The following is a 22,177-nucleotide window of genomic DNA, read 5'->3' as shown; positions in this document are numbered from 1 at the left end:
TTTGGGCGTTTCTTCCTCTGACAGCCAAATGATTCACACTTTTACATCTCACAAGAGTGACTGTGTTCCTTATTTTAAACCCCTGATAGGAAATGTAATGCACAATGTGGGTGCTAATATGATAATATGGACTTAGTAATGCATTACAGTTTTTTATGCCATTTTAGGAGTCACTTTTCAGTTTATGACTAGTTTCTTGTCAGTGTCACTTTTTTGGTTTATATGATGCGGATTTTTCACTGTCTTTGGATTGATGGGTGTTTTTTCCACATTTGTGCTTTTTCCTTTTGTATTTTATCTGTTATATTCTTCTTTTTATATCACTTCTTGCATTTTAATGTAAAATACATTGAGTTTAGTTGTAATAAAATGAGCTACACTCATACAATTGCCTTTAATTGCTGCATGAAAGCACAGTATCAGAGTTGTAGAAATAATGTTTTTTTGTGCAAATAGTGTATTATAGTTCTAGTCATGGTTATATCTCTAGTCTCTATTGTGGTTTTATTTTTTCTATTCTTTTTTTTACATATTGTTATATTTGAGTTAGTTAATTTAGTTATTGTATATATATTTTAGCCTTTAATTGCATTTGTTTCTTTTACCTACTTCATTGTTTTTGTATTTTGATTTATGTCTAATGGCTGCTGTAACATTTTAATTTCCCTTTGGGATTAATAAAGTACTCTATATTTCTAGTTAAAGTCTTTTCAAATGGCTGCTGTTTCCTCCAGCGGCCACTGGGTGGCATCACAACTACAAGGGACAGTGTTTCTGATTTATTGTCTGAGAAAATGGTTCAGTTATTTTCACCTCAGGTACATGACAGTGCAGCTTTATTGGATTATTTTGATCCAAATTTGATGGATATGATTTTATTTCATCAGTTAAAAAAGACAACAGTTGCATCCTGACTTATAACTGAAATGTGAAATCATGATTATATTATAAACACTGAGATACTGTGACATAATAATAACAATAATAAATCTTTATTTATATGACACATTTCATGCAAAAGAGGGCAACTTGTTTCGCAAAACATGATTCTCTTTTGTTAGTGAACATTTTAGCAGGAAGTAAGTGAATCAGGCCAGGACTTTGAGTTTTTGTTTACTTAATTTTGTAGTTTATAAATAATTTGTTTGCACCAGAGCTTCCGTGAGTGTGCATTTCTCTGTCCATCCTCTCTGTGTTGGGCAACCAGGATTGCAAAGTGGAGGTTAAAGCAACAGTTTACAGAACTCACGCACTCAGAGTTACCCAACCGGTTTCAAACATTTGGACAGAAATCAAAAAAGCAAATGTATATTTAAGAAAAGAAAGGACAGATATGGACAACATGGCCTCAGGTGACTGACACTCTGCATTATAGTCTACTTAACCCAATTATACTTATAATTGGATTTACACCCTCGCTCACGAGCGATGGCCTGACCTCAGAGTGTCACCATAAAAGCTACGTGTAGGAAGAAGTGAAATCCCTTGTGACACCGGATGATTACTACAATCCTGTTTGACATTATTGAGGAGAGAATGAACAGAGATGACAAAACCGCTTGGTCTGGGCTCAGTCTGAACATTTCTCAAATATTTTCCTAGTTGAGTCGATTACCACATCTATTTGAGTGTATTTGTCTGCCTTTCTCCCAACACAGCCTCTCCAGTCTGCCCTCACATCTATAATTCCTCTCACACAAACCGACAACCTCAGCGGGAAATTAACACCAGACAAATGAAGGCCAAGTTTGACTGCTTAGCATACCAATATTACAAAAAGGTGGAGCCTAAATGTGAAATTCAATGTAATGTGTAGAATTTAGAATCAATCCTCCACATAATCTGTTTTTTGGACATTTGGGCTCAACTATTCTCCTTGTGGTTCTTTTTGTATGGAGGCCCAAAGCTTCCAATGTTAAATAAAAAAGACATTATGAAATAAATAAATCACATGAATAACTACAGACAAAATATGGAATATAATCATGAAATGGAGGAATAATCCAATAATATTTAAGACTTTTATGCTTCTAGCATGGCCCAGGGATGGAAATGTTGGTTGGTCGGTTCACCACTTTGGTCAAGACTGAAATATCTCAATTGAATGGATTGTCATAAAATTTGCTGCGTATATTCATGTCCACCTCAGGATAAATTGTAATAACTTTAACATCAAGTCAAAATTTAAATTTGTTCATTACTCAGGTTTAGGATTTTATTTTATTTTGTGTAATTTACTTCCTTCCTCTTTTTAAATGTATTTTAATATTTCAATTGCTTTTTAAATTGTCTGCTCTTTTCTTTTTTAAATCTTTTAAGCACTTCTGACCGAATACCTGCAAAACGAATGAAATTTCAATCAGTTGTACTTTGTATTTAGCACTAATTAGCCAGTGTTAACTAGGTTGAAGTGAGTGAACATCATAAATATATCTGCTAAACATCAGCATGTTAGCATTTTCATTGCATCCATGTTAGCATGCTGACATTAGCATTTAGCTCAAGTACAGCATCACAGAGCTGCTACCATGGCTATTTCATCCCATAAGGCAGAATTCAGAAGGTAGGTTTTCTTTTAGTTTTTATTCATAATAATAATAATAATAATAATAATAACAATAATAATAATCATAATCATAATCATAATCATAATTTATTTATATGTTTTAACAAACATATTTTTCCTGGTTACCATTTTATTGCATAATGCCACTCTTCATCATGTCTTTGTTTATCAAGATAAACATGGTGGACCGATGCAGTCATGTGATTGGCTGTTCAGTCATTCAGATAAAAAAACAGCTAATGACATAACTGGCTCTGCCCTGTTTGTCTTGACTAGCAGATAAAGACATTTATGATTAAAAGTGAAATTAAAAACAGACTTATAAAAAGGATATTTCAAATAAAAGCAGCTGAAATTAAATAAGAAGACAAAGAGTCCACAGCCATGCTTTGAGCTAAATGCTAATGTTAGCATGCTAACATACTGATGTTAAGCAGGTATGTTTCACCATCTTAATTTAGCGTGTGTGCATGCTAACATTGGCTAATTAGCACTAAAACCATCAAATATTGTTGAGATATTTTTAGCCTTGTGTGGTTAAACAGGACCTCAAAACTGTTAATGTGAATAAAAGCAGGATAAAATCATTTGATAAGTGGCATTTTAAAAATGGATTACTTCACAATTTCATTGTTACATTATGTATTTTGTCTTTATTAATTCATATAATTATTTAATAATGTCTTACTGCATATAATTGACTTGTTTTTAAACACTTTGAGCCTCCATACTTTCAGCTGACAGCACTCTGCATCATTTCACTGAAACTAAAACTCCTATCAGCGCCCCGCAGCCCGGCCAGTAAATGACTCACACAAACAGTATTTATTCTTTCAAACGTGGAGTTTTTATTTGATAATACTGAATATTTTGTCCTTCGCCCGGACTTACACAAAGCATCAAACACATGCACAGTCCTCTATTCACACAAGATACTCATTTCTCTACACCTCTCCAAAAAGGATTATTCTCTCTCACTCTCACGTGACTCCAGCGCAAGAGGACCTTCTCGACTTGACACTACAGCTAAAGACATCGTAGACAAAGACAGCGAAAAACACACAAAAATCATGACAGGTATAATAATAACACTGAAAAAATACAAAGTAATGGAAAATGGAAAGAGTTTACTTTTAAATTATGCCTCTAATACTCCATCATATATATATTTTTTGTTAATGTAGCTTGAGGTGTATAAAACAGCACTGTAAACTTCGATTGAGTAACTTGCTTTCTAGGACAGCGATAAAGCTTTCATTAATAACTGGAAGGAGCAGGAAAGACAAGTCAAAGCTAACATTAAGCATGTAAAGACCTTATTACTCATGAAATGAACCGTCCGCGAGAATATATTGGCAAATTATGAAACTGCTGTTTGCATTTACAATCAACAGATAATACAAAGACACTGAAATAACATCCCACAAGCTGTTTTTGTTTCTCTTTCACACACAAAATCTGCAAAAAGATCCCTTATATCCACACCTCTCACACACCACTTTTTTGTTGTTTTTCCTTCCGCTGCCTACTTCATCTGTTACGACAAAGATAGCATATATTAAGCTTGCGTTTGTGGATAGATATGGATCACCAAAAGCACTCAAAATAGGCGAAATCTGCACCTGAGGTGGATCTGTCGGTCTGGGGGATAATAACTGTCACATCAGAGTGTTCAGGCTCTTGTCTTTACTGGAACTCATCCTCAAAAAGTGCAAATCTAGTTCTAATGCAGTAAATAATAATTATCAAGTAACAACAAAAGTCTATGCATAGGTACTGTACAGCTACATAGTGGGAATAAGGGAGAGGGGGAAGGAGATCTGAAGAAGAAAGGGAGAATTTCGGACATTTCTGATTAGACTGTGGGGCGGTGAAGACGTGGTGTTTTACCTCACGAGCAGGTTTAAATTTAGAGCGCTCATCTTCACACAGCATAGACTGGTCCAGTGAGGCCTGTGTGATGGTCACAGGCAGCTGTTAAAATCGCTACAAGGAATGAAACCAGAAAAGCTATCAGCCATGCAAGATGAATCATGTTCTTTTTAAAGAAACACTAAGCATGTCGTGGGCGTCACCTACTGTACGTCACCAGCAGCCAAACAGTTCCCAGCAGAGAAGATGAGAGAAGAAGTAACTAAATAGTGTTCAGGGGAGAGAGGGGAGACAATCATTTAAAAAAAGGCAACTTGGAATTTGGCTTTGGAATAAAATGGAGAATGAGGTAATAAAAGTAGAAACACGATGGGTAACGAATGATTGTCCGTAGATCGGGGACTGATTGGTGGAGTCGGAGAGCAGAGCTAATAAAGAGCTTTGCGGGGCAGGAAGTGCTCTGTCTCACCGAGAATTTATATCCTCCTGACGCCAGCCTCAGGAGGAAGTTTCATCATCACTCGACCAGTCTATGTCTCATGATGCATTTTGTTTGTTTTTACACAGATGCTGCGTCTGAGAACAACCTCCGAGCCTTTCCTCTTCAACGTTAAACTTGAAAGTACCCTCATATTGCTTTTCTGACTGACATACTTACAGACAGCAAATTAAAAAGAGAGGCTAAAGATTGTTTTCAGACCAGCAGTTCATTTTCATTCAGTCACATTTGCCTTTTTTTTTTGTTAAAAAAAAAAAAAAAAAAAAAAAAAAAAAAAAAAATCACTTTGCCTGATGTTGCTGTCTTAAATTTCATTGGAATCGTTTACATTTATTTTCGTCAGGCTGTGCAGTGGGCAGTCAAGCGTGCTTGACTTGACTAGGGGTCCTCGGCATCCATGAACTCCTTCTTGGGCGGTGCGACGCCGCGGTACCAGGAGCAGGAGCCGTCTGCCCTCTTGACGCAGGCGTAGTGGTTGGCCTGGCGTCCGTGCACCTGCTTCTCGATCATCAGGTCCGTCCACAGACACTCCTCGGGAGCGGAGATCTCACAGGGCAGAGAGGGACAGCGCACAATCTGCACACACACAGAAAACAGTCTCCCATTACTGCATGAAGACAGTTATGATATCTCTATTTTATATATATATATATATATATATATATACACATATATACACACACACTGTTAAGGCTGCGTATTGTGCAAAATGTTTTGTTTCTACTGTAGTTATGATACTACAGTTTCAGTAGAGATACCAAAACTTCTTTTAATACCTTAGTTTACCTGAAGAAACCAAAGCTCACAAATGTTTTTTTCCTTCTTTTGAATCACAATTACTTATATTTTTGATGATTTATCACTATTGCACCTTAAAAAAAAAAACTTCTGCTGTCCCAGAAGTTTGTCTACATGAAAACACACTCACTCTAAAACTGGCAGTATTATGATTTAAAGGAATAGTCTGACATTTTAAAAAAAATACACAAGAGTTTGAGGAGAAAGTCACTCATGTCTGTCTGATGAATATGCAGCTACAGCCAGGCGACAGCTTAGTTTAGCCTAAAGACTGGAAATAAAGGGGGAAACAGCTAGTCTGGCTCTGTCCAAACAAAAATCCACCAACCAGCACCTCTAAATCTCAGTTAAGTTGTAAAGTTGCGGTTTTACACGGTTTGCAGTTTATTACCTCTGAACAGAGGCAGGCTAGCTGTTTTCCTCCTGTTTCCAGTATTTATGCGTAGCTAAACTAAGCTAACCGGCTGCTGTCTGTGGTTTCATATTTACAGTACAGACAGAAAAGTGGTGTCGATGTTCTTTGTTGTCACTATTCTTTTAAACAATTTCCAACTTTGAGAACACATATCCAGCGAGCTGGAGGCTGCGTGAGCTTCGATACCCGCCCATCAAAATAAAAACATGTCACGACTCTTACACAGAGTTATTAATGTTTTCAGCTATCTTGCCTTCAGCAGGGTCGTGTTTGAGGTTGATTCTGGTTTCCTTGTATACTGTAAAATCGATCAAGTGACTTAGATCAAGAGAATAAGTGATCTTTAAGTCATATATTTTTAATAATTTGTGCTTTATACCGAGTAAGTATCGAGGTATCCTCACCTAAACTGTGTAGCTTTAATTTATTTTCGATTACTTGTTGATATTTTATAGTGTAGTTTATGAAAATGATAGAAACTGATGAAAAATGTCTTTCCCAAGCTCCCAGAGCCACGATAGATCCTTAAAAGCCTTCAGCAAAAATGGAAATCTGAACATCTACATTCCAATGACAAGATCATGTCACTTTACCAACGAACTACATCAGACCTTGAGATGAGATTGTTTGGTCAACAAAGAGATATTCAGTTTACATGATGGGAAAAAAGAAAAAAAAAAAAGAAATCCTCTCGTTGCAGAAGCTGAAACCGACGTTGAGCATTTTTTCTTGATGAATGACTCGATTGTCAAAGTTTATGTCCATTAATTTTCTGTCAACATATTAAAAATCGACTAATCTCTTCTGCACAAACTCATCGCTCTGATGTTTGTTGTTGTATCTGTTGTTGTGGCTCGTGTCTCATCTCATTTAGTCTGTTATGTCTCCAGGAAGGGACGACTAGCTGCTGCATTTTTTTTTTTTTTTCTTCCTTTTTTTTTCTTTTTAGACAGACAAACCTCACACATAAACAGCCATCCTGTGCTTTACCTTGCAGTCACAGCCCATCTGGTAGCGCTGGCTCAGGCTCTTCTTCTGGGTGGTGCTCAAGGAGTCCCAGGGCATGATGTAATCACACAGGGTCACATGCATGCGCCCGCTGCCCTCGCCCTTGCCTGTAAACAAACGAGACAGCAATAAAAAGCTTTGCGACACACGAAAAAAACATTCAAAAACGTGATCGCTGACGATCGGCAGCTGAGCGCCGGATGCGTCACTATGAAATGTTCTCGCTGTGAAGAACATCAGATAACAGATTCACAGGTTAAATAGATAAAATCTGTTATTTTTCAGGCTGGTGCCTGTAGGGGCAAACACAGACCACCTGTCCTTGTGATAACATAGAGCTTATGTTTCATGCACGAGTGACACCAGTCAAAACAAGGCGATATTTCAAGTAGGGTTTGCATATCTGCTGAGGCTGCGTCCTCCTCACTTCACCACTATCTGTCTGCGGAGCAACTCTCAACATGTTGAAGTCTTCACATTATGTCCTCCCAGACAGGACTGACTCATGTTTCACTGTAACTCTTCCAAATGTTAACCCTTCAAACTGAAGAAAAAAGGATGAATCATTTTAAAAAGATGCCCCGGGCTGCAGAAAGTTTAACTGTCTTTCCCAGCTGCTTGAGTCTGAGAGAGAGAGGAAACGCTGGCTTCAGCAGTTCCTCTTCTTACAACTCTATGTAATTAGGGCAGAGTGTTTGCGGGTGCATCTCTGTCTGCGATGGGGAAACCAGAGCATGCATGACATCATGATCCTCTCTGTCTCCTCTGCTCGCTGTCTCAATCTGCTGCTGACTGACTGACTGACTGACTGACTGACTGACTGCGCCGCTTTCAGTCACAATATAACCCAGATTTTGTACGCAAACACGACTGCTGGCTTAGAAATATGACAATAAAAAGGTTTACTGGACTGTCCACGTCAAACGGAAATTGGACAGAGAATCAGGTTTGAAGATATTTGAGGATGACGGAATAACACGTGAGAAGGACAGGTACATAACAAGATATTTTGTGACTCCTAAAACAACAAAAAAAAAGACAAAAAACATGATATGTCTGCACGCAAACCCTCCAACAAAAGATGCCAGGACTATAATGATGTCAAAGAAATACACTGTCCTGAAAAACTGACTTTTATCTTTAGACTACATTATGAAACATACCTGAGATACTAGAAAAAACTGAGTACACTAAATAAATGCCTATAAAGATGTGACTCATCATGTTCCTGTTACAAGCATTGTATTTCCAATGTCATTATGCTTGAAAATGTCAATAAAAATAAACATTTCAAATGAAATTTATTGACATAAATGTGAATAAAAAGGTCACTTTGACATACATTTAGATATATTTAATTCAGATACCTGGATAACAATGTTACCTTGCTCCCTTCAGGGTTTGCTATAAATGTTTTTTTTGCTTCACGTTCATCTCAGCTCAAGCAGGAAGAACCAGATATAAAATATGAACGTTTACAACTCTCAGGAGCACAAGTTGTACCAAGACAGACGAGGTCACTCCCAGTCTCCGCAGGGTTTAGTCAGCAGCGTATCATTACCCGTAATAACATAAACAGTTACTGCTCAAACACACACACACACACACACATAAAAAAAAAAAAAAAAAAATGTCCTTCTAGTCTGTATCCGTCCTGATGCTGCCCGTCTGCACCGGCTGTTTACACCTGCGAGTCGATATCTGATTATACGTCTGTGAATTCCTGTCGTTTTCCTATCTGTCTGAGTAACTGTCTGTCTTTTCATTCTTTCCATTTTTGTTTTTATATTCGATCTTAGTTTTTTTTTTCCCCCTGCAATAACTGAAATCACAGACAGCAGCAGTATTTATAGGACTACACTGAGTTATTTTTAACGAGTCAGCTAACGTGATCAGCCAGAACAAGACTTTTTTAGCTTTCCAGTGTCTTATTAGTCAATGTGTCCACATCGGTAGCTAAAGAGGAAAAAAATGACTGTAGCGATTGTATCATCAGTCTGTGTAAATGTTATAAATGTGAAGGGTTTCCCCTCACAACACTCCTGATTAGTTACTTTTTATCTTTACAGTTGCTGTAAAGCACCATTTTCTCTCTTAATATCACAACTGGGATGATTATTTTCATTCTTTATTAATTTAGTGAGTATTTTGGAGGCTTTTTTTTTTGATAGCACGGTAGAGAGACAGTAAGGATGGGAAGTTGCGGTTACGTAACCTGTGTCAGTCACCAGATTACAGAGACATCTTGTCTATTGAGTGTTGTTGATCAATCACTTCCTCATTTGGGATACGAAATGTCAAAAAATTGCCCAACAGAACTTACCACACTCCTGAGTAACATATTAAAATGTGTTTTTATGACAAATTATGATTAATTATTCACTTACTCATAACTCACAAAGAACAGTAAAGCAGCAAATCCTCATGTATAAGCAACAAACAATCAATTATTTGGTATTTTTACTTGATAAATTACCTAAATTATTACTTGACTGTTAAAATTTTATGCTGATTTTGCAATTAAGTAACTGACTAAAAGTCAGTAAACAGTTTAACATTTGATGAGATATGTTTATTCACTTTTGTTGCAATTAGATGAGAAGATCAATAACACATCAAGTATGGAGCCACTGTTAGCTCTGTTAGCTTAGCTTTGCATAAAGACTGGAAATAGAGGGAAACAGCTAGCCTGGCTGCCAACCAGCACCTCTAAAGCTCACTAATTCACTAATTCTAACTAAGTTTGATCCGTATAAAAACCAAAGCACACACACAAAAAAAGGAGAAGTTGTGGTTTTATAGAGGGGTTATGTGCCAGACTATGAGATCACCAAGAAACCACTGGAGACTCCAGGAAAAAAAAAAAAACAGTTCAAGTAAACAAACCCCTGTAAAGAATACAACGTGTCATTTTTACATTTCTGTTAGTGTACAGATTAAACAAACAAGATAAAGTGTCTTAACTAGTGAGTGTTTATACTTCCAGTGTTTATGCTGAGCTAACCGATATGTGAGTGGTATCTCTTGTATCTTCTCATCAAACCCTTGCCAAGAAAGGAAACAGATGAGGTGACCAATAGGACAAGAGAAACGTTGTGAACTGCTTTAATTGCAGACGAGAATAAATAAAATCTCATAAGAAAACACACACCTGAGATCAGGTACTCCTTCTTGCCGCTGGCATCCAGGGTAACGCCACAGACAGCGGACACAGGAGCGGTGAAGACAGCCTCGATGTCCTGGTTAGGCCCCTTGAACATCTGGAACAAAAAGCACAGCGAGAGGGTCAAAGGTCATCAAAACAGCTCTCACTAAAAACACTGTGGTGACGCATTCTACCAGCGTCTTCTCACCTTGATCTGTTTGACCTCATACTGGATCCTCTTGATGGGGTTCCCGTAGATATCGTTCCCAGAATCCACCTCTCTCTCTCCCACCACCTTTGCTCGAATCACTGTTACAGAAGCAGAGCAGCGTGTGTCAGAGGTCATGTGACCTTACACTCAAAAACACAGAAAGTCTCACACACAGTAGAGGAGATGAAGAAATAAAACCATGTGAAATAAAAAAGGATAAAGAGAAAAAAAAGGGCTGTTTAAGCAACTACAGCACATTTTAAGAGGCTTTTCCTTGAGAAAAACTGGTCGACTGTTTTTCTAGAAGTAAAAAAAAACTGACAAACTGAAATTATAAACACACAAACCGACTAACACATGTGTTAGAGCTTCGAGCAGGGCTGGGCGCTACGGATAAAAGGAACGACATGGTCAACAATATTTTTTCTGGTACTAGTGATTCAAGTGTTAGTTTTTAACCGCAGTCAGCTTGAGATCATTAATAGAAAACAAAAGACTTCAGCAAAATGACAACGAGATCATGGTCACAATGTTCCTGATTCCACTGAAAGCTGATAAACAATAATATTGAATCATCAGGCTCAGCTTCTTCTTCTTCTTCTTCTTATTTACCACATCCCGGGCTAAGAAGAGGGCAGATTGGACCACATCAGGAACAACATCCACAGCTGTCTGAAGTCTCGTGTGCACAAACCACATCAAGAAAATGAAGAAAACGAGCCACAGCCGCCGAGCTTCAGCTTCTAAAGCAGCCCAGTCAATGAAAAACACAACTGCGGCGTTTCATTGGTCCAATACGACTTCAGAAACAGACACATGAACCGACTTGGCCCGCAGCACGAAGCTTCCTGCTTCCAAACATGAAACAAGGAAACCATCAAAGAATCAGATTTAGAGAATAAGAATACAATGTGAAAGCCAATACGGGGAGAAAGACTTAGCCAGAGGCATATTTCTCTCTCTCTCTCTCTCTCTGTGTGTGTGTGTGTGTGTGTGTGTGTGTGTGTGTGTATGTGTGTGTGTGTTTTAATGGCCTGACTGACTACATCAAGCTTCAGCTATGCTTTGGGCATTTATTCAGAATGGAAAATATGAGCAATAGAGAAAAAAAAAAAAAAGAAACAAAAAAAAAAAAAACATAAAATAAGCAGGAACAGAGGACACGTACACATAGATAAACACACACACACTCTCACACACACACACACACACACACACAGAGTTGTCTGCCGTTGCTCTTACACCCTTGGGTTCAGTTTATGGCTTGGAGCAGACACAAATATGGGGTTCATGGCTCCCAGAGTTAATAACGTCTCTGCTTCTCCCTCGCTACTTCCTTTTCCCCCTTTTCATTCTTCCCCCTGGTCCAGACACACATGCTTTTCTGCACATGTAGCTCACAGGGCTGCAACTGATTACTTTCATTATTTATTTGTATTCTTTCTTTCTTTTTTTTTTTTTTTTTAAACGAATCAATAATCATTTAGTCTATAAAATTTCAGAAAATAGTGAAAAAGCTCACACAAAGTCCAAAACCCCAAAATATTCTATTTATAAAATTTTATTTAAAAAAAAGAGAGAAGCAACAAATCCTCACAATTGAGAAACTGGAACCAGCAAATGTTAATAATTTTGCTTGATAAATGGCAATTATGCAACAATTAGTCAATGAATTGATGGACAGAAAATTAATCGGCAACTATTTTGATAATAGATTAATCATTGTAGTCATTTATCAAGAAAAAATGCCAAAAATTTGCTGGTTGCAGCTTCTCAAATGTGAGAATTTGAACCTTTCCTGTGTCATATGTGATGGGAAACTAAATTTCTTTGGATTTTTGATCAATGATCAGAACACAAGACAGTCAAAGATGTCCCCAACTGGGCATTTCTCATAATTTCCTGATATTTTATAGACCAAACAATTAATTGATAATGAAAATAATCGTTATTCGCAGCCCTAATTGTTTCAGCACTGATCAATAGTGGAGCAGATTCTGATGGTTGATGGAGAAGAGGTGGTAATCCATAATCCATAATCATCCTGGCATGTTACCATGTCAACAAGGATGATGACTTAATATCCACACTCCTTAAATATATGATGTGTGAAATAGCACCTTTGATCTATTGTTTCATATAAAAGGTAAATTCATTTCACACAGAGTTGATTAGTTGATTGACAGAGAATTCATCGGTAATTTTGATAATTGAATAATTAAAATAAGCAAGTTTGGTAACAAGTCTTCCATATCAACTGAAAGATGATAATATGTTAAAGTGTTGTGTTTGCAGCGAGCTGGTAGCTCCCATTGCAAAGTGCCTTAAACCTGCATTTTCTCTAATGGCCATCAGGGGGCGACTTATTACCCCAGTAAACACTTTCCTGATGACTTTATGTTCTCAATCACTAGTATCAAGTCTTTAAGACAGCACGATGTTCATTTTGCAAATTATGGTCCCATTTAGAGTAAAATAGACGATAAAGCAGGGTATGCTTTAGGGCGTGGCTACGTTGTGATTGACAAGTCGCTACCACGGCGCTGCAGTTACATCTTGGGGAGCTCCTCCCAAGCTCCACCCTTTCATCCAAATATGGTCACTTCTAATCCAGTGTCTAATCCAGAGTCCACAAACCAGTGGGTGATGTCACGGTGGCTACGTCTATTTTTTTTTTTTAAGTCTGTGGTTTGTAGCTTGTTGTGCTGCCCCCAAGTGGCCAAAAAAATCCAATGATGCGAGTTTAAGTGACAGTTTAAGTTGTAAACATAATGTTTAAGAAATGAACCCAAACTGACATTCAAACAGATTACATTTTTTCTCTTTTTTGATTGATTACTACTCACTGATAAAAGAGGAAGAGGAGATTAAAACTTTGATGAGAGCTTTGTTGACTCAGAGATAAACAAATCAAGTATTTTAACAACTTGGAACTGGAGTTATTTCACTTATTTTCTGTTCTCTACATGAAGCTTTTTCTTGTTGTATTGATAAATGTGATTTTAAATGGTGGTTTGTTTAATCGTTGCTCAAGTTGTGTGGACCACAGAAGGACTAGCGACCTCTTTGTGGAAGCTAATTGGGATCCAAATAAACAATAAAAGACACAAAATGGAAGCGGCTCACAGAGCTAAATAAATGTCTAGTCATTCATCAGTGCTTCAGAGAAACCAATCCTTCCTCTCAAGAAAACTTTTGCATTTTAGTTCCACTCTGATGCTTATGCAAATACGCAGAAGCAGCCAGAATACACACATAAACACACACACGCAGCAGTATACCTGGCTGGCGCTCTCTCCTGCATTCCTTTCAGTTTTTCCGCTCTCGTTTCCTGACCTCATTCTGAGCCACAAACTAATGAGCAAAGAATCAGCAGCAGGGCACAATACTGAGGGGAAATTACTCTGTTATTCACAACAGATTGCTATTATGGAGGCTTATCTGTCCACCTCGATGTTGCAGACATGTTTACTTCTCAGTTTCACCCAGCAATAAAGCTGAAGTGGTTGATCCTGTGCAGTCTAAACAGCGCGTTGCGGAGGCAGCAGACTACACAGCGTGAAGCTAAAACAGCACGACTACCGGGGAGGCCTGAAGGAGTTACACCACAGATTGATCCCAACGTCGTCTGATCACCGGCAGTCAATCAGCAGCCATGAGCCCCCTTCGTAAACCACCGGCTGACCCACATTCAGTCTGTTCCCCTACCCTCCCCGACCAGGATGAAGCTTAATGACATGTAAAACGCCTATCAGACGCACTACGCAATGTTTTCCATGCAAACTCCATATGAACACACACACCACATCCCAAGAAGTGCCCCCCTCCCCCCTCCTCATTCAATCCACCGCATGACTATCCATTTCTTTTTTCATACTCCACCAAATCATCCCCGACTTTCCCCCATGTGGTTTCAGCTCCAGACGCATGTGGGCCTTCTGTTTAACCTGTCATTTGAACGGAGATGAGACGCCCTCTTGACCTCTGACAACATCTGTATGAAGACCTGAAGAAGAAAGCTCTGGTTTTCTCTGTTAGGTCTTCATGAAACAAATCCTACAGAAGAGACGATCAATAAACTTTCATCGGAGATACAGAGAGAGCAACTGAGGGGATAAAAAGCTCAAATATTAGAGCCTGAACAATGTAACAGGACAAAACTGTAGACTAGAGCTCCAATAAGTAGTCGATTAATTGATTGACAGTAAATCAGCAACTATTTTGATAATCAAATAATCATTTTAGTCATTTTTAAAGCAAAAATGCTAAACATCAGCTGGTTTTAGCTTCTCAAATGTGATTAATAAATGATTTTCTTTGTCATACAGCTGATTATCTTTAGGTTGGTAAAAATCAAGACATATGAAGATATCAACTATTTTAACTACTATTTTCTGACATTTTATAGACAAGACAATCGATTAACTGAGAAAATAAACAGCTGCAGCCCTATTGTGGAGCAATAAGCAATAGATTCACTGGTTTTAAGATATAGATACACAAAGTATATGAGTACACAGTGTGTTCTTTACTCAAGTGTAATATATTGTTATATTTGTGTTTTTATTTCTATTATTTATAGTATTATAGGGCTGCAAGTTGATTCATTTGATAATTATTTTGATTTATTGATTAATTGTTTGGTCACAATTTCCCAAAACCCAAAGTGGTGTCTTCAAATACATCGTTCTGTCCGAGCAACAGTCGAAATATTCAGTTTACAATTATACAAAGCAGAGAAGCAAATCATTATATTTGTATTTATATACATAATCTTTATTAATTGGTTATCAAAATTGTTGTAGATAACGTTTGTGTCTATCAAATAATCATTTTAACACTTTAACCTTTAAAGCAGCATTATTGGTTTTTTGGCCACTTGGGGGCAGCGAAACAAGCTGTAAACACAACGTTGTGGCAAACAGTAGTTTACTGTATGAACATCCAGCTGCCACAAAGCAACATTAACATTTATTTGTGTTTATATTGTGTTTCTTGCCAACTGACAAATGCAAGTCCAATATTCACTTTCCTCTGTCTGTCTGAGAGCAAACCAAAACAACAAAGTTGTAAAAAACCAAAACAACGAGCTGAAAGGGGCTAAAAAGCTCCACAGAGCCGAGATGATAAACTGTCTGTGGTTTGAAATAGCCACCTTATATATTACACGAAAAATAATTTTAAAAATGTGAAAATATGAATTAGTGCAGCTTTAATTTCTAGTGAAGTTTGTCTGTTAGTTATTTTCACTGTTGATGATTAAGTTTATTGTTCAAGTGTAAAATATTTTCCTCAGTACAGATCTTTGACATCTCTATCAATGATATTGGAGATAAATATTTATGTAAAACACAATTAAAACACAAATAATGGCAGATATAAAAGTTATTGATGATCAGAATCAGCCTAAGAAAATGAGAATCCATTGGTTTCTTTCCTCTGAGACTGTCATATTGTTTGAAGAGGTTTTGAATCATAGACTTTCTCACGCAGTCACTCACACATGCACATTTCATGAAGAGAAAAAAAAAAACTTGTTTATATTCCCATAAATGGAAACACATTGATTCAGTGTGCATGTGTTATTACATGTCCACTGCTTTGTTTTGTGCAGACAGCTGGGTGACTCCACACCACCCAGCCTCCGGACAGTCTGACTGGGCCGGGCTGCCGGGGAAGTTCCCCTTTGTGGGCAACAGATTTATATGAAAAGAGGATGTTTGCTTCATATGTTTACGTGAGTGTGTGTGTGTAACATTATGCGGTGGGTGCGTGACACTGCTTGCTTTTTATGGCTTGTGGTCTGACCAGGAGCATCACTTAGCATGAAAAATAGAAGGTAACACACACACACACACTACTGATTCCAGCATTTACAGTGTGTGTGTGAACACGCAACAACTGGGAAACCATTTTTTAAAAAAAAACCCCAAATGTCACATAATTTTTGACAACGCCGCTTTTGTTGTTGCCTACACGCACATTCTCCCCAAACAGACAATCGAGTCTATTCATATTCTCTGTTTGTCAACATTGCTCGTTCTTTCTCTACATGGTCCTTTCTTCATTTCTGCAGGATCATATCTCAGTGTTTCTTCCAGCAGGTGGGGTCACTGGGAGTTTTCGGATCCACCAAAGTTGCAGTTTCATCCTCATGAAATCATTGCTGGACAATGACATCAGCCATTGTTGCTGTTCAGCAGTGCGTGCCGCCTTAAACATCCATCCAGCTGCACTAATTAATATTTCTATATTAACGCTGAATCAGATGATAATGTCTAATATGAAAAGATCTCTTAGTGACTCAGCATTCCCCTCGACTCTACGGAGCTTTTTAACATCTTTCAGCTCATTGTTTTGGTTTTGGTTCAGTGTCGTTACTAGATACATCAGGCTGCTGATAAACCTGCTGTAGACGACCTCCGTTGAGGTTTATCTTTCTGTAAAAATTTAAAGCAGCTCTAATCAATACATTAGTTGACTGTGGATCAATTGCACATCTGTGATTTCCAAAGGGTCACTTGTAATGGTGAACCCGCAGCCTCTGCAGTTCCTCTCGAGCTCTATGGGGGCATTTTAGTGTCTTTCAGCTCATTGTTTTGGTTCACTCTCACAGACAGACAGTTAGCGACTAGCTGCTGAAGATAGTGGCGCATTTAGACATTGGTCATTGTTACCGTTTAGCGGTCTGCGCAGCCTTAACATCCCAGTGAAATGAGAAATACATTTTCCCAGTTTTAATCCAGTGTCTCTGTGTTAATTATTTATCTCTATTTATCATCTCTTTTCTCTTCCTGTAAAACAGTTTCAAATGTTTGATGAGTCATCCTGCACTCAGAGGCATTTACTTAAGTTCATCCAATAAAATGTGACTTTGGGCAGGTAGCTTACCACACTGATCTTATAAAACCACACTTCACTGTTTGTGGGTCGTAATAGCTAACAGAGCAATATGGAGACAGACAGGAAGAGATGTGTGTTTGGATATCAGTGGGTAAAAACAATGTGGCTGTTGAGGTCTAATTCATTCATCTCCTTCTTGTCCTCCCCCTGATTTAACAACAGGTGAGGAGGTGTGCGTGTGGAGTAGCTCGGTATCGCACTTAACTGTAAGCCCCGCCCACTTTTCAGCAGTCCAATCAAATGCGAAGGATTCGATTTAAACCCCTCTTGTAACTGTACACTGCTCAAATATTCTGTTTCTCTGGAAAATATGTCACAGTACAGAAGACAAAGACACTGATGTACATTTCACTGGAACTTTAAACTCAGACGACAGGAGATGTGGGCTGATTTATCCCCGACAATCGGAGGAGAAATCTGGTCTGGGATCTTGTTCAGCCCAGATTTTCTGGTAATGTGAGGGATATACAGATCCAATCTTAAACCTCCAGAACTGCTCGCAGACTCATCGACGCCGCCCCGATAATTTCAAACATCAAAAATCTGGATGTTTACATCACTACTTTCTGAGCAAGACCACAACAGCCAATGAGAGAGAGCTGACGGCGTTGCCAAGCAACAGTAAACATTCTAGCCCTTGAGGCTAACGTTAGCTAGCATACTACTGTCGACAGATATTATAACTAACAGTTAAAATCTCACCTCCAGCTCTCACTGAAGAACAGAAAACCCGTGTTAACCGCATCTCTTCAACCATTTTTACACCCAGACTTGTTTAATCTTCTACTTTTGGTTTTTTTTCTCACTGCAAATTATTTTGTTTACATCTACTTCCCCATGAGATCACATGAGGTGGTGCAATTGCTCCCTCTGGCACGATAATCTTTGATAATATCCTGTCGTGTGTGTGTAGTAGTGCCCCATTATGTTCAAATCTTGTAGTGTGTGCATGTTTGAGATTAAAGAGAAGAACATCTGTGAAGTTTCTCCTTGTGTGTGTGATGCAACCAGATTTCAAAATCGGTTAAGATTTTAAAACTCCTGTAGTCGGAGCCCGGCTTAAAACATCCTCCTCCCTCTGTGAGAAAAAAAAAAAAAAGAAGAAGAAGAAGAAGAAGAAGCTATATTGACTCATAGACCCTTTAAAAACAACATGAGCACACCAAACACAAACACACGAATCCTGAAACACATCCTGTCTCCGCCAGCTCAGCAAGAAACTGAGTCACACTTGAAAATAGAGCTGTCATTTTGCAATATCATATTACACAGTTATCTTATCAACACACACACACACACGCATCTGTGCATCTGCAGGGAAATATGGGACAAAAAAAAAAGAAGGAAGAAAAGACGCTTTGGAGCCAAAGTAGTGTGGTCTTAAAAGTTTCTCATTCTCATGGATACCATGCATATTTTCACTTGGATTGTGAATTTTATTGCTTTTCTCCCGGAAAACACACCCTCAACTGACAGCCAGATGTCTTGTGTGTGTGTGTGTGTGTGTGTGTGTGTGTATGTGTGTGTGTGTGTGTGAGAGAGAGTTCACCAATGCATGGCAGCCTTTCTGAAAGTGCGTGTGTCCCTGCGTTACACCGGGAGCAAAGTTGGGAAAACCCCAGCAGCATTCCTGCAATTCCTCCCAGCACCACCCCTCGCAGGAAGAAACAGGGCAGGAATGGAAATAAAAATATGAGGAAAGCTCGCGGTGCGACATATTCTGTGGTTGAGATTCAATCCCCCCCTAAAAAATTTCTCTTTCACAGACCAACCGCTCCGCTCTCTCCATCCCTTGTCCTCCTCTCTGCTCTTTCCCTCCTTGTCTCTTTTCCTCTCTTGTGCCACGTTGCCCTGCAGAGCCAGGCAACGCTCCTTCTTCGTCCTGGAGCTGCTGAATGCCGAGGGTGAAGCCTGGTAAACACAAGTCAAGCTCTGAGCTCCGGAGCTGAGACATTTATGTACAACGATGGTCCCGCTGTGCTTCCTGTATCTCCCGGCTGACTCACACAAACATAAAGCATTTATACACCCTGAGATACAAGAATATGTTATTGTGGATTTTTAGAGGGCAACGCAGAGATATAACAATGACATTAGAGGAAAGTTCAATAACAACTCATGAATGAGAGCCACAAATGCACTTTTAACTCCTTAAAGTGATGCTAGATTGCATTTTAAGGTGGACTTTGCTTCAAAATAAGCTTTGTGTTTGTGTTTGGGGGTGTGTGTGTCCCTTCAAGGCATGCCACCATGACACCTAAACAACATATTATCTATTTCTTCTCTTCAAATATGGCTACTTGTGCATTTTAGAGATCTATCCTTGTCAACACGGCACGATAAAATATGATAATGGGATCTGCATGTGTCTGCAAGAGTGCAGTCTGCATGCAGCGCACAAACTGTCTGGGCCATGGCCTTGAGGAGCAACACCCTCCACCTCCAGCCTTTCCAGCGGTTTCCAGCAGCCTCTCTCAGCCCATTCAACACGCACCGGAGGCGGACTGAGCGGCTGCAAAGAGGCCGCTGTAGCTACCGTGCAGGAGCCTGGTGCAACATGGGCCACGTAAACAACAACATCAACAACAACAACAACAACAACAACAACAAGTCTCCACTGCTGTACTCACCTATATCGGCGTTGCAGAACGCCTGTTGCGGATGTACCGGAGCGCAGCTGCAAGCTTCCGCGAGCTCCTCCGCCCGCCACAGGACCAGCAGCGCGAGCGTGCAAAGGATGCCGTTAACGGTAAACGGCATTTTTATCAACACTGATGCGACGTTTCCCACCCTCTTCGTGGCTTGTGTTTTGTCTGCGCAGATGCGTCGCAGTGTGGCTCCAGCGACCCTCCGCTTGTTTTTCTGTCTCTTTTTTTTGTTTGGTTTTTCTTTAACCGACAGAAACCGGGCGACGTCAACAACACCGGACGGTCCGCTCAGTCAGCTCCGGGATAAAAAGGTGAGGTTACACGGTATGCTCGGTGGTCTTCTTGCCGGTGTCTGCAGCTGTCTGTCTTTCGGGAGTGTTTTCGTTTCTGGGATCAAGGCGGTTTTATAAAGCTGCCAGGCCGACTCCTCCCCCCGGTGGTGACGGTCAAACCGGCAGGGGGCGCTCGGTCCTCCGCCTGGAACAACCGGAGCTGCTGCTGCTGTTTACAGTGGTGGAAGAAGTACTCAGATACTTTACTTAAGTAGAAGTACCAATGCAGTAATGTACAAATACTCCATTGCAAGTAAAAGTCCTGCATGAAAAATCCTACTACAGTAAAAGTATATAAGTATTATCAGCTTGATGTAGTTAAAGTATTGCAGTAAAAGTAGTGGTTTGGTCCCTCTGACTGATATATTATTATTTATGACATCATTAGATTATTAATACTGAAGCATCAGTGTTAGAGCAGCATGTTACTGTTGTAGCTGCTGGAGGTGGAGCTAGTTTACACTACTTTATATTCAGTTAGCTAGTTTAGTCCAGTGGTTCCCAACCTGGGGGTCAGGGCCCCTCCAAAAGGTCACCAGATAAATCTGAGGGGTTGTGAGATGATTAATGGGAGAGAAAAGAAGAAAAAACAAAGTTCTGATACACAAATCTGTTTTCAATTTTTGGACTGTTTCTCTAATCTTTGATTTTTGGTGAAATATTGGATCATTTGAACATTTATTGAAATGAAAGCATGTGAGAAGTTTAGAGGGAAAAATCACTATTTGGTGCAGCTGTTAACAACTCATAAACATCTGAAATGTGACCCCGACTACACACTGCTTTTTGTAAGATGTAAAAAGCCAAAAAAGTTTGGAAACCACTGGTTTCATCTTTAACAATGTGTTGTATTTTAAAAGCTTGTCATATTATCCATTGTGTCAAATCTTCTTCTGAAAAGTAACTAAAGCTGTTAAATAAATGTAGTGGAGTAGAAGTATAAAGTATCATCACATGGAAATATTTAAGTAAAGTATTATATTTATCTCACACTTTAAGAAAACACTTCAAATATCTTAGTATCTACCTGTGACACTCACTGGCTAAACAAAATCTCATAATCAAGTAACATTTCTTTTGACCAAATTTATAAAAACATTTAATATAAAAAAAGACCTTGGTCACATAGAATTAATTTCCAACAGAGCTGTGTAATGTTACAACTTCATTAAAAAATTCAATTATTACAAAATACATAGTCAAATTTAAAAAAATCTGGGTTTGGTTTCAGAAAAACTTCATCTATGTGTGATATTTGACTAATAATATAATTTAATTTATATAGTAAATGTATTTGCCTTCAGATTTGTTAAAATTATGAAAACCAAACAGCCTGTTAGAGTTACAGAGAAGTCATTACACATTTTACAATAGTAAATCCAACAAAGATCTTGGCAAATTTTCCAGTGTGAGAATAACTAAATAAATAAATGTGTTTTCAACGAAACTTCAAAAAAATGAATAATTCACATCAACATCAGGTTTTAACTGTCTTTTCATAACAATTGTGAATCATCTTTTATGACACTTTTTTTTCTTTTTACCTTCAGATCAAATATTCATGCTTTATTTTTCATAACCATATAACTCATGTTTTTACCACTTTCTAATAAGGCAACCTTTATAAAGGCTTCATAATTAGTAACACATGGATATATTAAATAGTATTAAATCATTATAGTTTATAGATAAGTTACAAGCCATTGACTTTTCCACTCTTAAGTTGATTTATTTGCTAATTATGTGCATTTACTTTTTTGCTTTGTCTCAAATTATTGTA

The 22,177-nt window shown here is 38.5% G+C and overlaps 1 protein-coding gene across 1 annotated transcript; it reads right to left on the bottom strand.

Annotated features, from left to right (window-relative positions):
* Positions 1-3,390: 3,390 nt before the first annotated feature.
* timp2a (TIMP metallopeptidase inhibitor 2a) lies at positions 3,391-20,459 on the bottom strand. Its single transcript, XM_067575577.1, has 5 exons — positions 20,048-20,459; positions 10,512-10,612; positions 10,310-10,418; positions 7,141-7,265; positions 3,391-5,513 (listed from the first exon to the last, which is right to left on the bottom strand). The coding sequence occupies exons 1-5, from the start codon at positions 20,175-20,177 to the stop codon at positions 5,316-5,318; spliced, it is 663 nt and encodes a 220-aa protein (XP_067431678.1). The 5' UTR covers positions 20,178-20,459; the 3' UTR covers positions 3,391-5,315.
* Positions 20,460-22,177: the final 1,718 nt, after the last annotated feature.

Source organism: Thunnus thynnus, chromosome 20 (assembly GCF_963924715.1).
Source record: "Thunnus thynnus chromosome 20, fThuThy2.1, whole genome shotgun sequence".
Classification (NCBI taxonomy): Eukaryota; Metazoa; Chordata; class Actinopteri; order Scombriformes; family Scombridae; genus Thunnus; species Thunnus thynnus.
The sequence above is the reverse complement of the archived record's forward strand: the minus strand, read 5'-3'. Positions and strand labels throughout refer to the sequence as shown.

Excerpts from the sequence above, each read along its gene's own strand:
- timp2a (XM_067575577.1), bottom strand. The coding sequence starts at position 20,177 with ATGCCGTTTACCGTTAACGGCATCCTTTGCACGCTCGCGCTGCTGGTC. Across the intron at positions 10,613-20,047 it reads GTTCTGCAACGCCGATATAG|TGATTCGAGCAAAGGTGGTG; the intron begins GTGAGTACAGCA and ends CTTCTGTAACAG. Across the intron at positions 5,514-7,140 it reads AGATGGGCTGTGACTGCAAG|ATTGTGCGCTGTCCCTCTCT; the intron begins GTAAAGCACAGG and ends GTGTGTGTGCAG.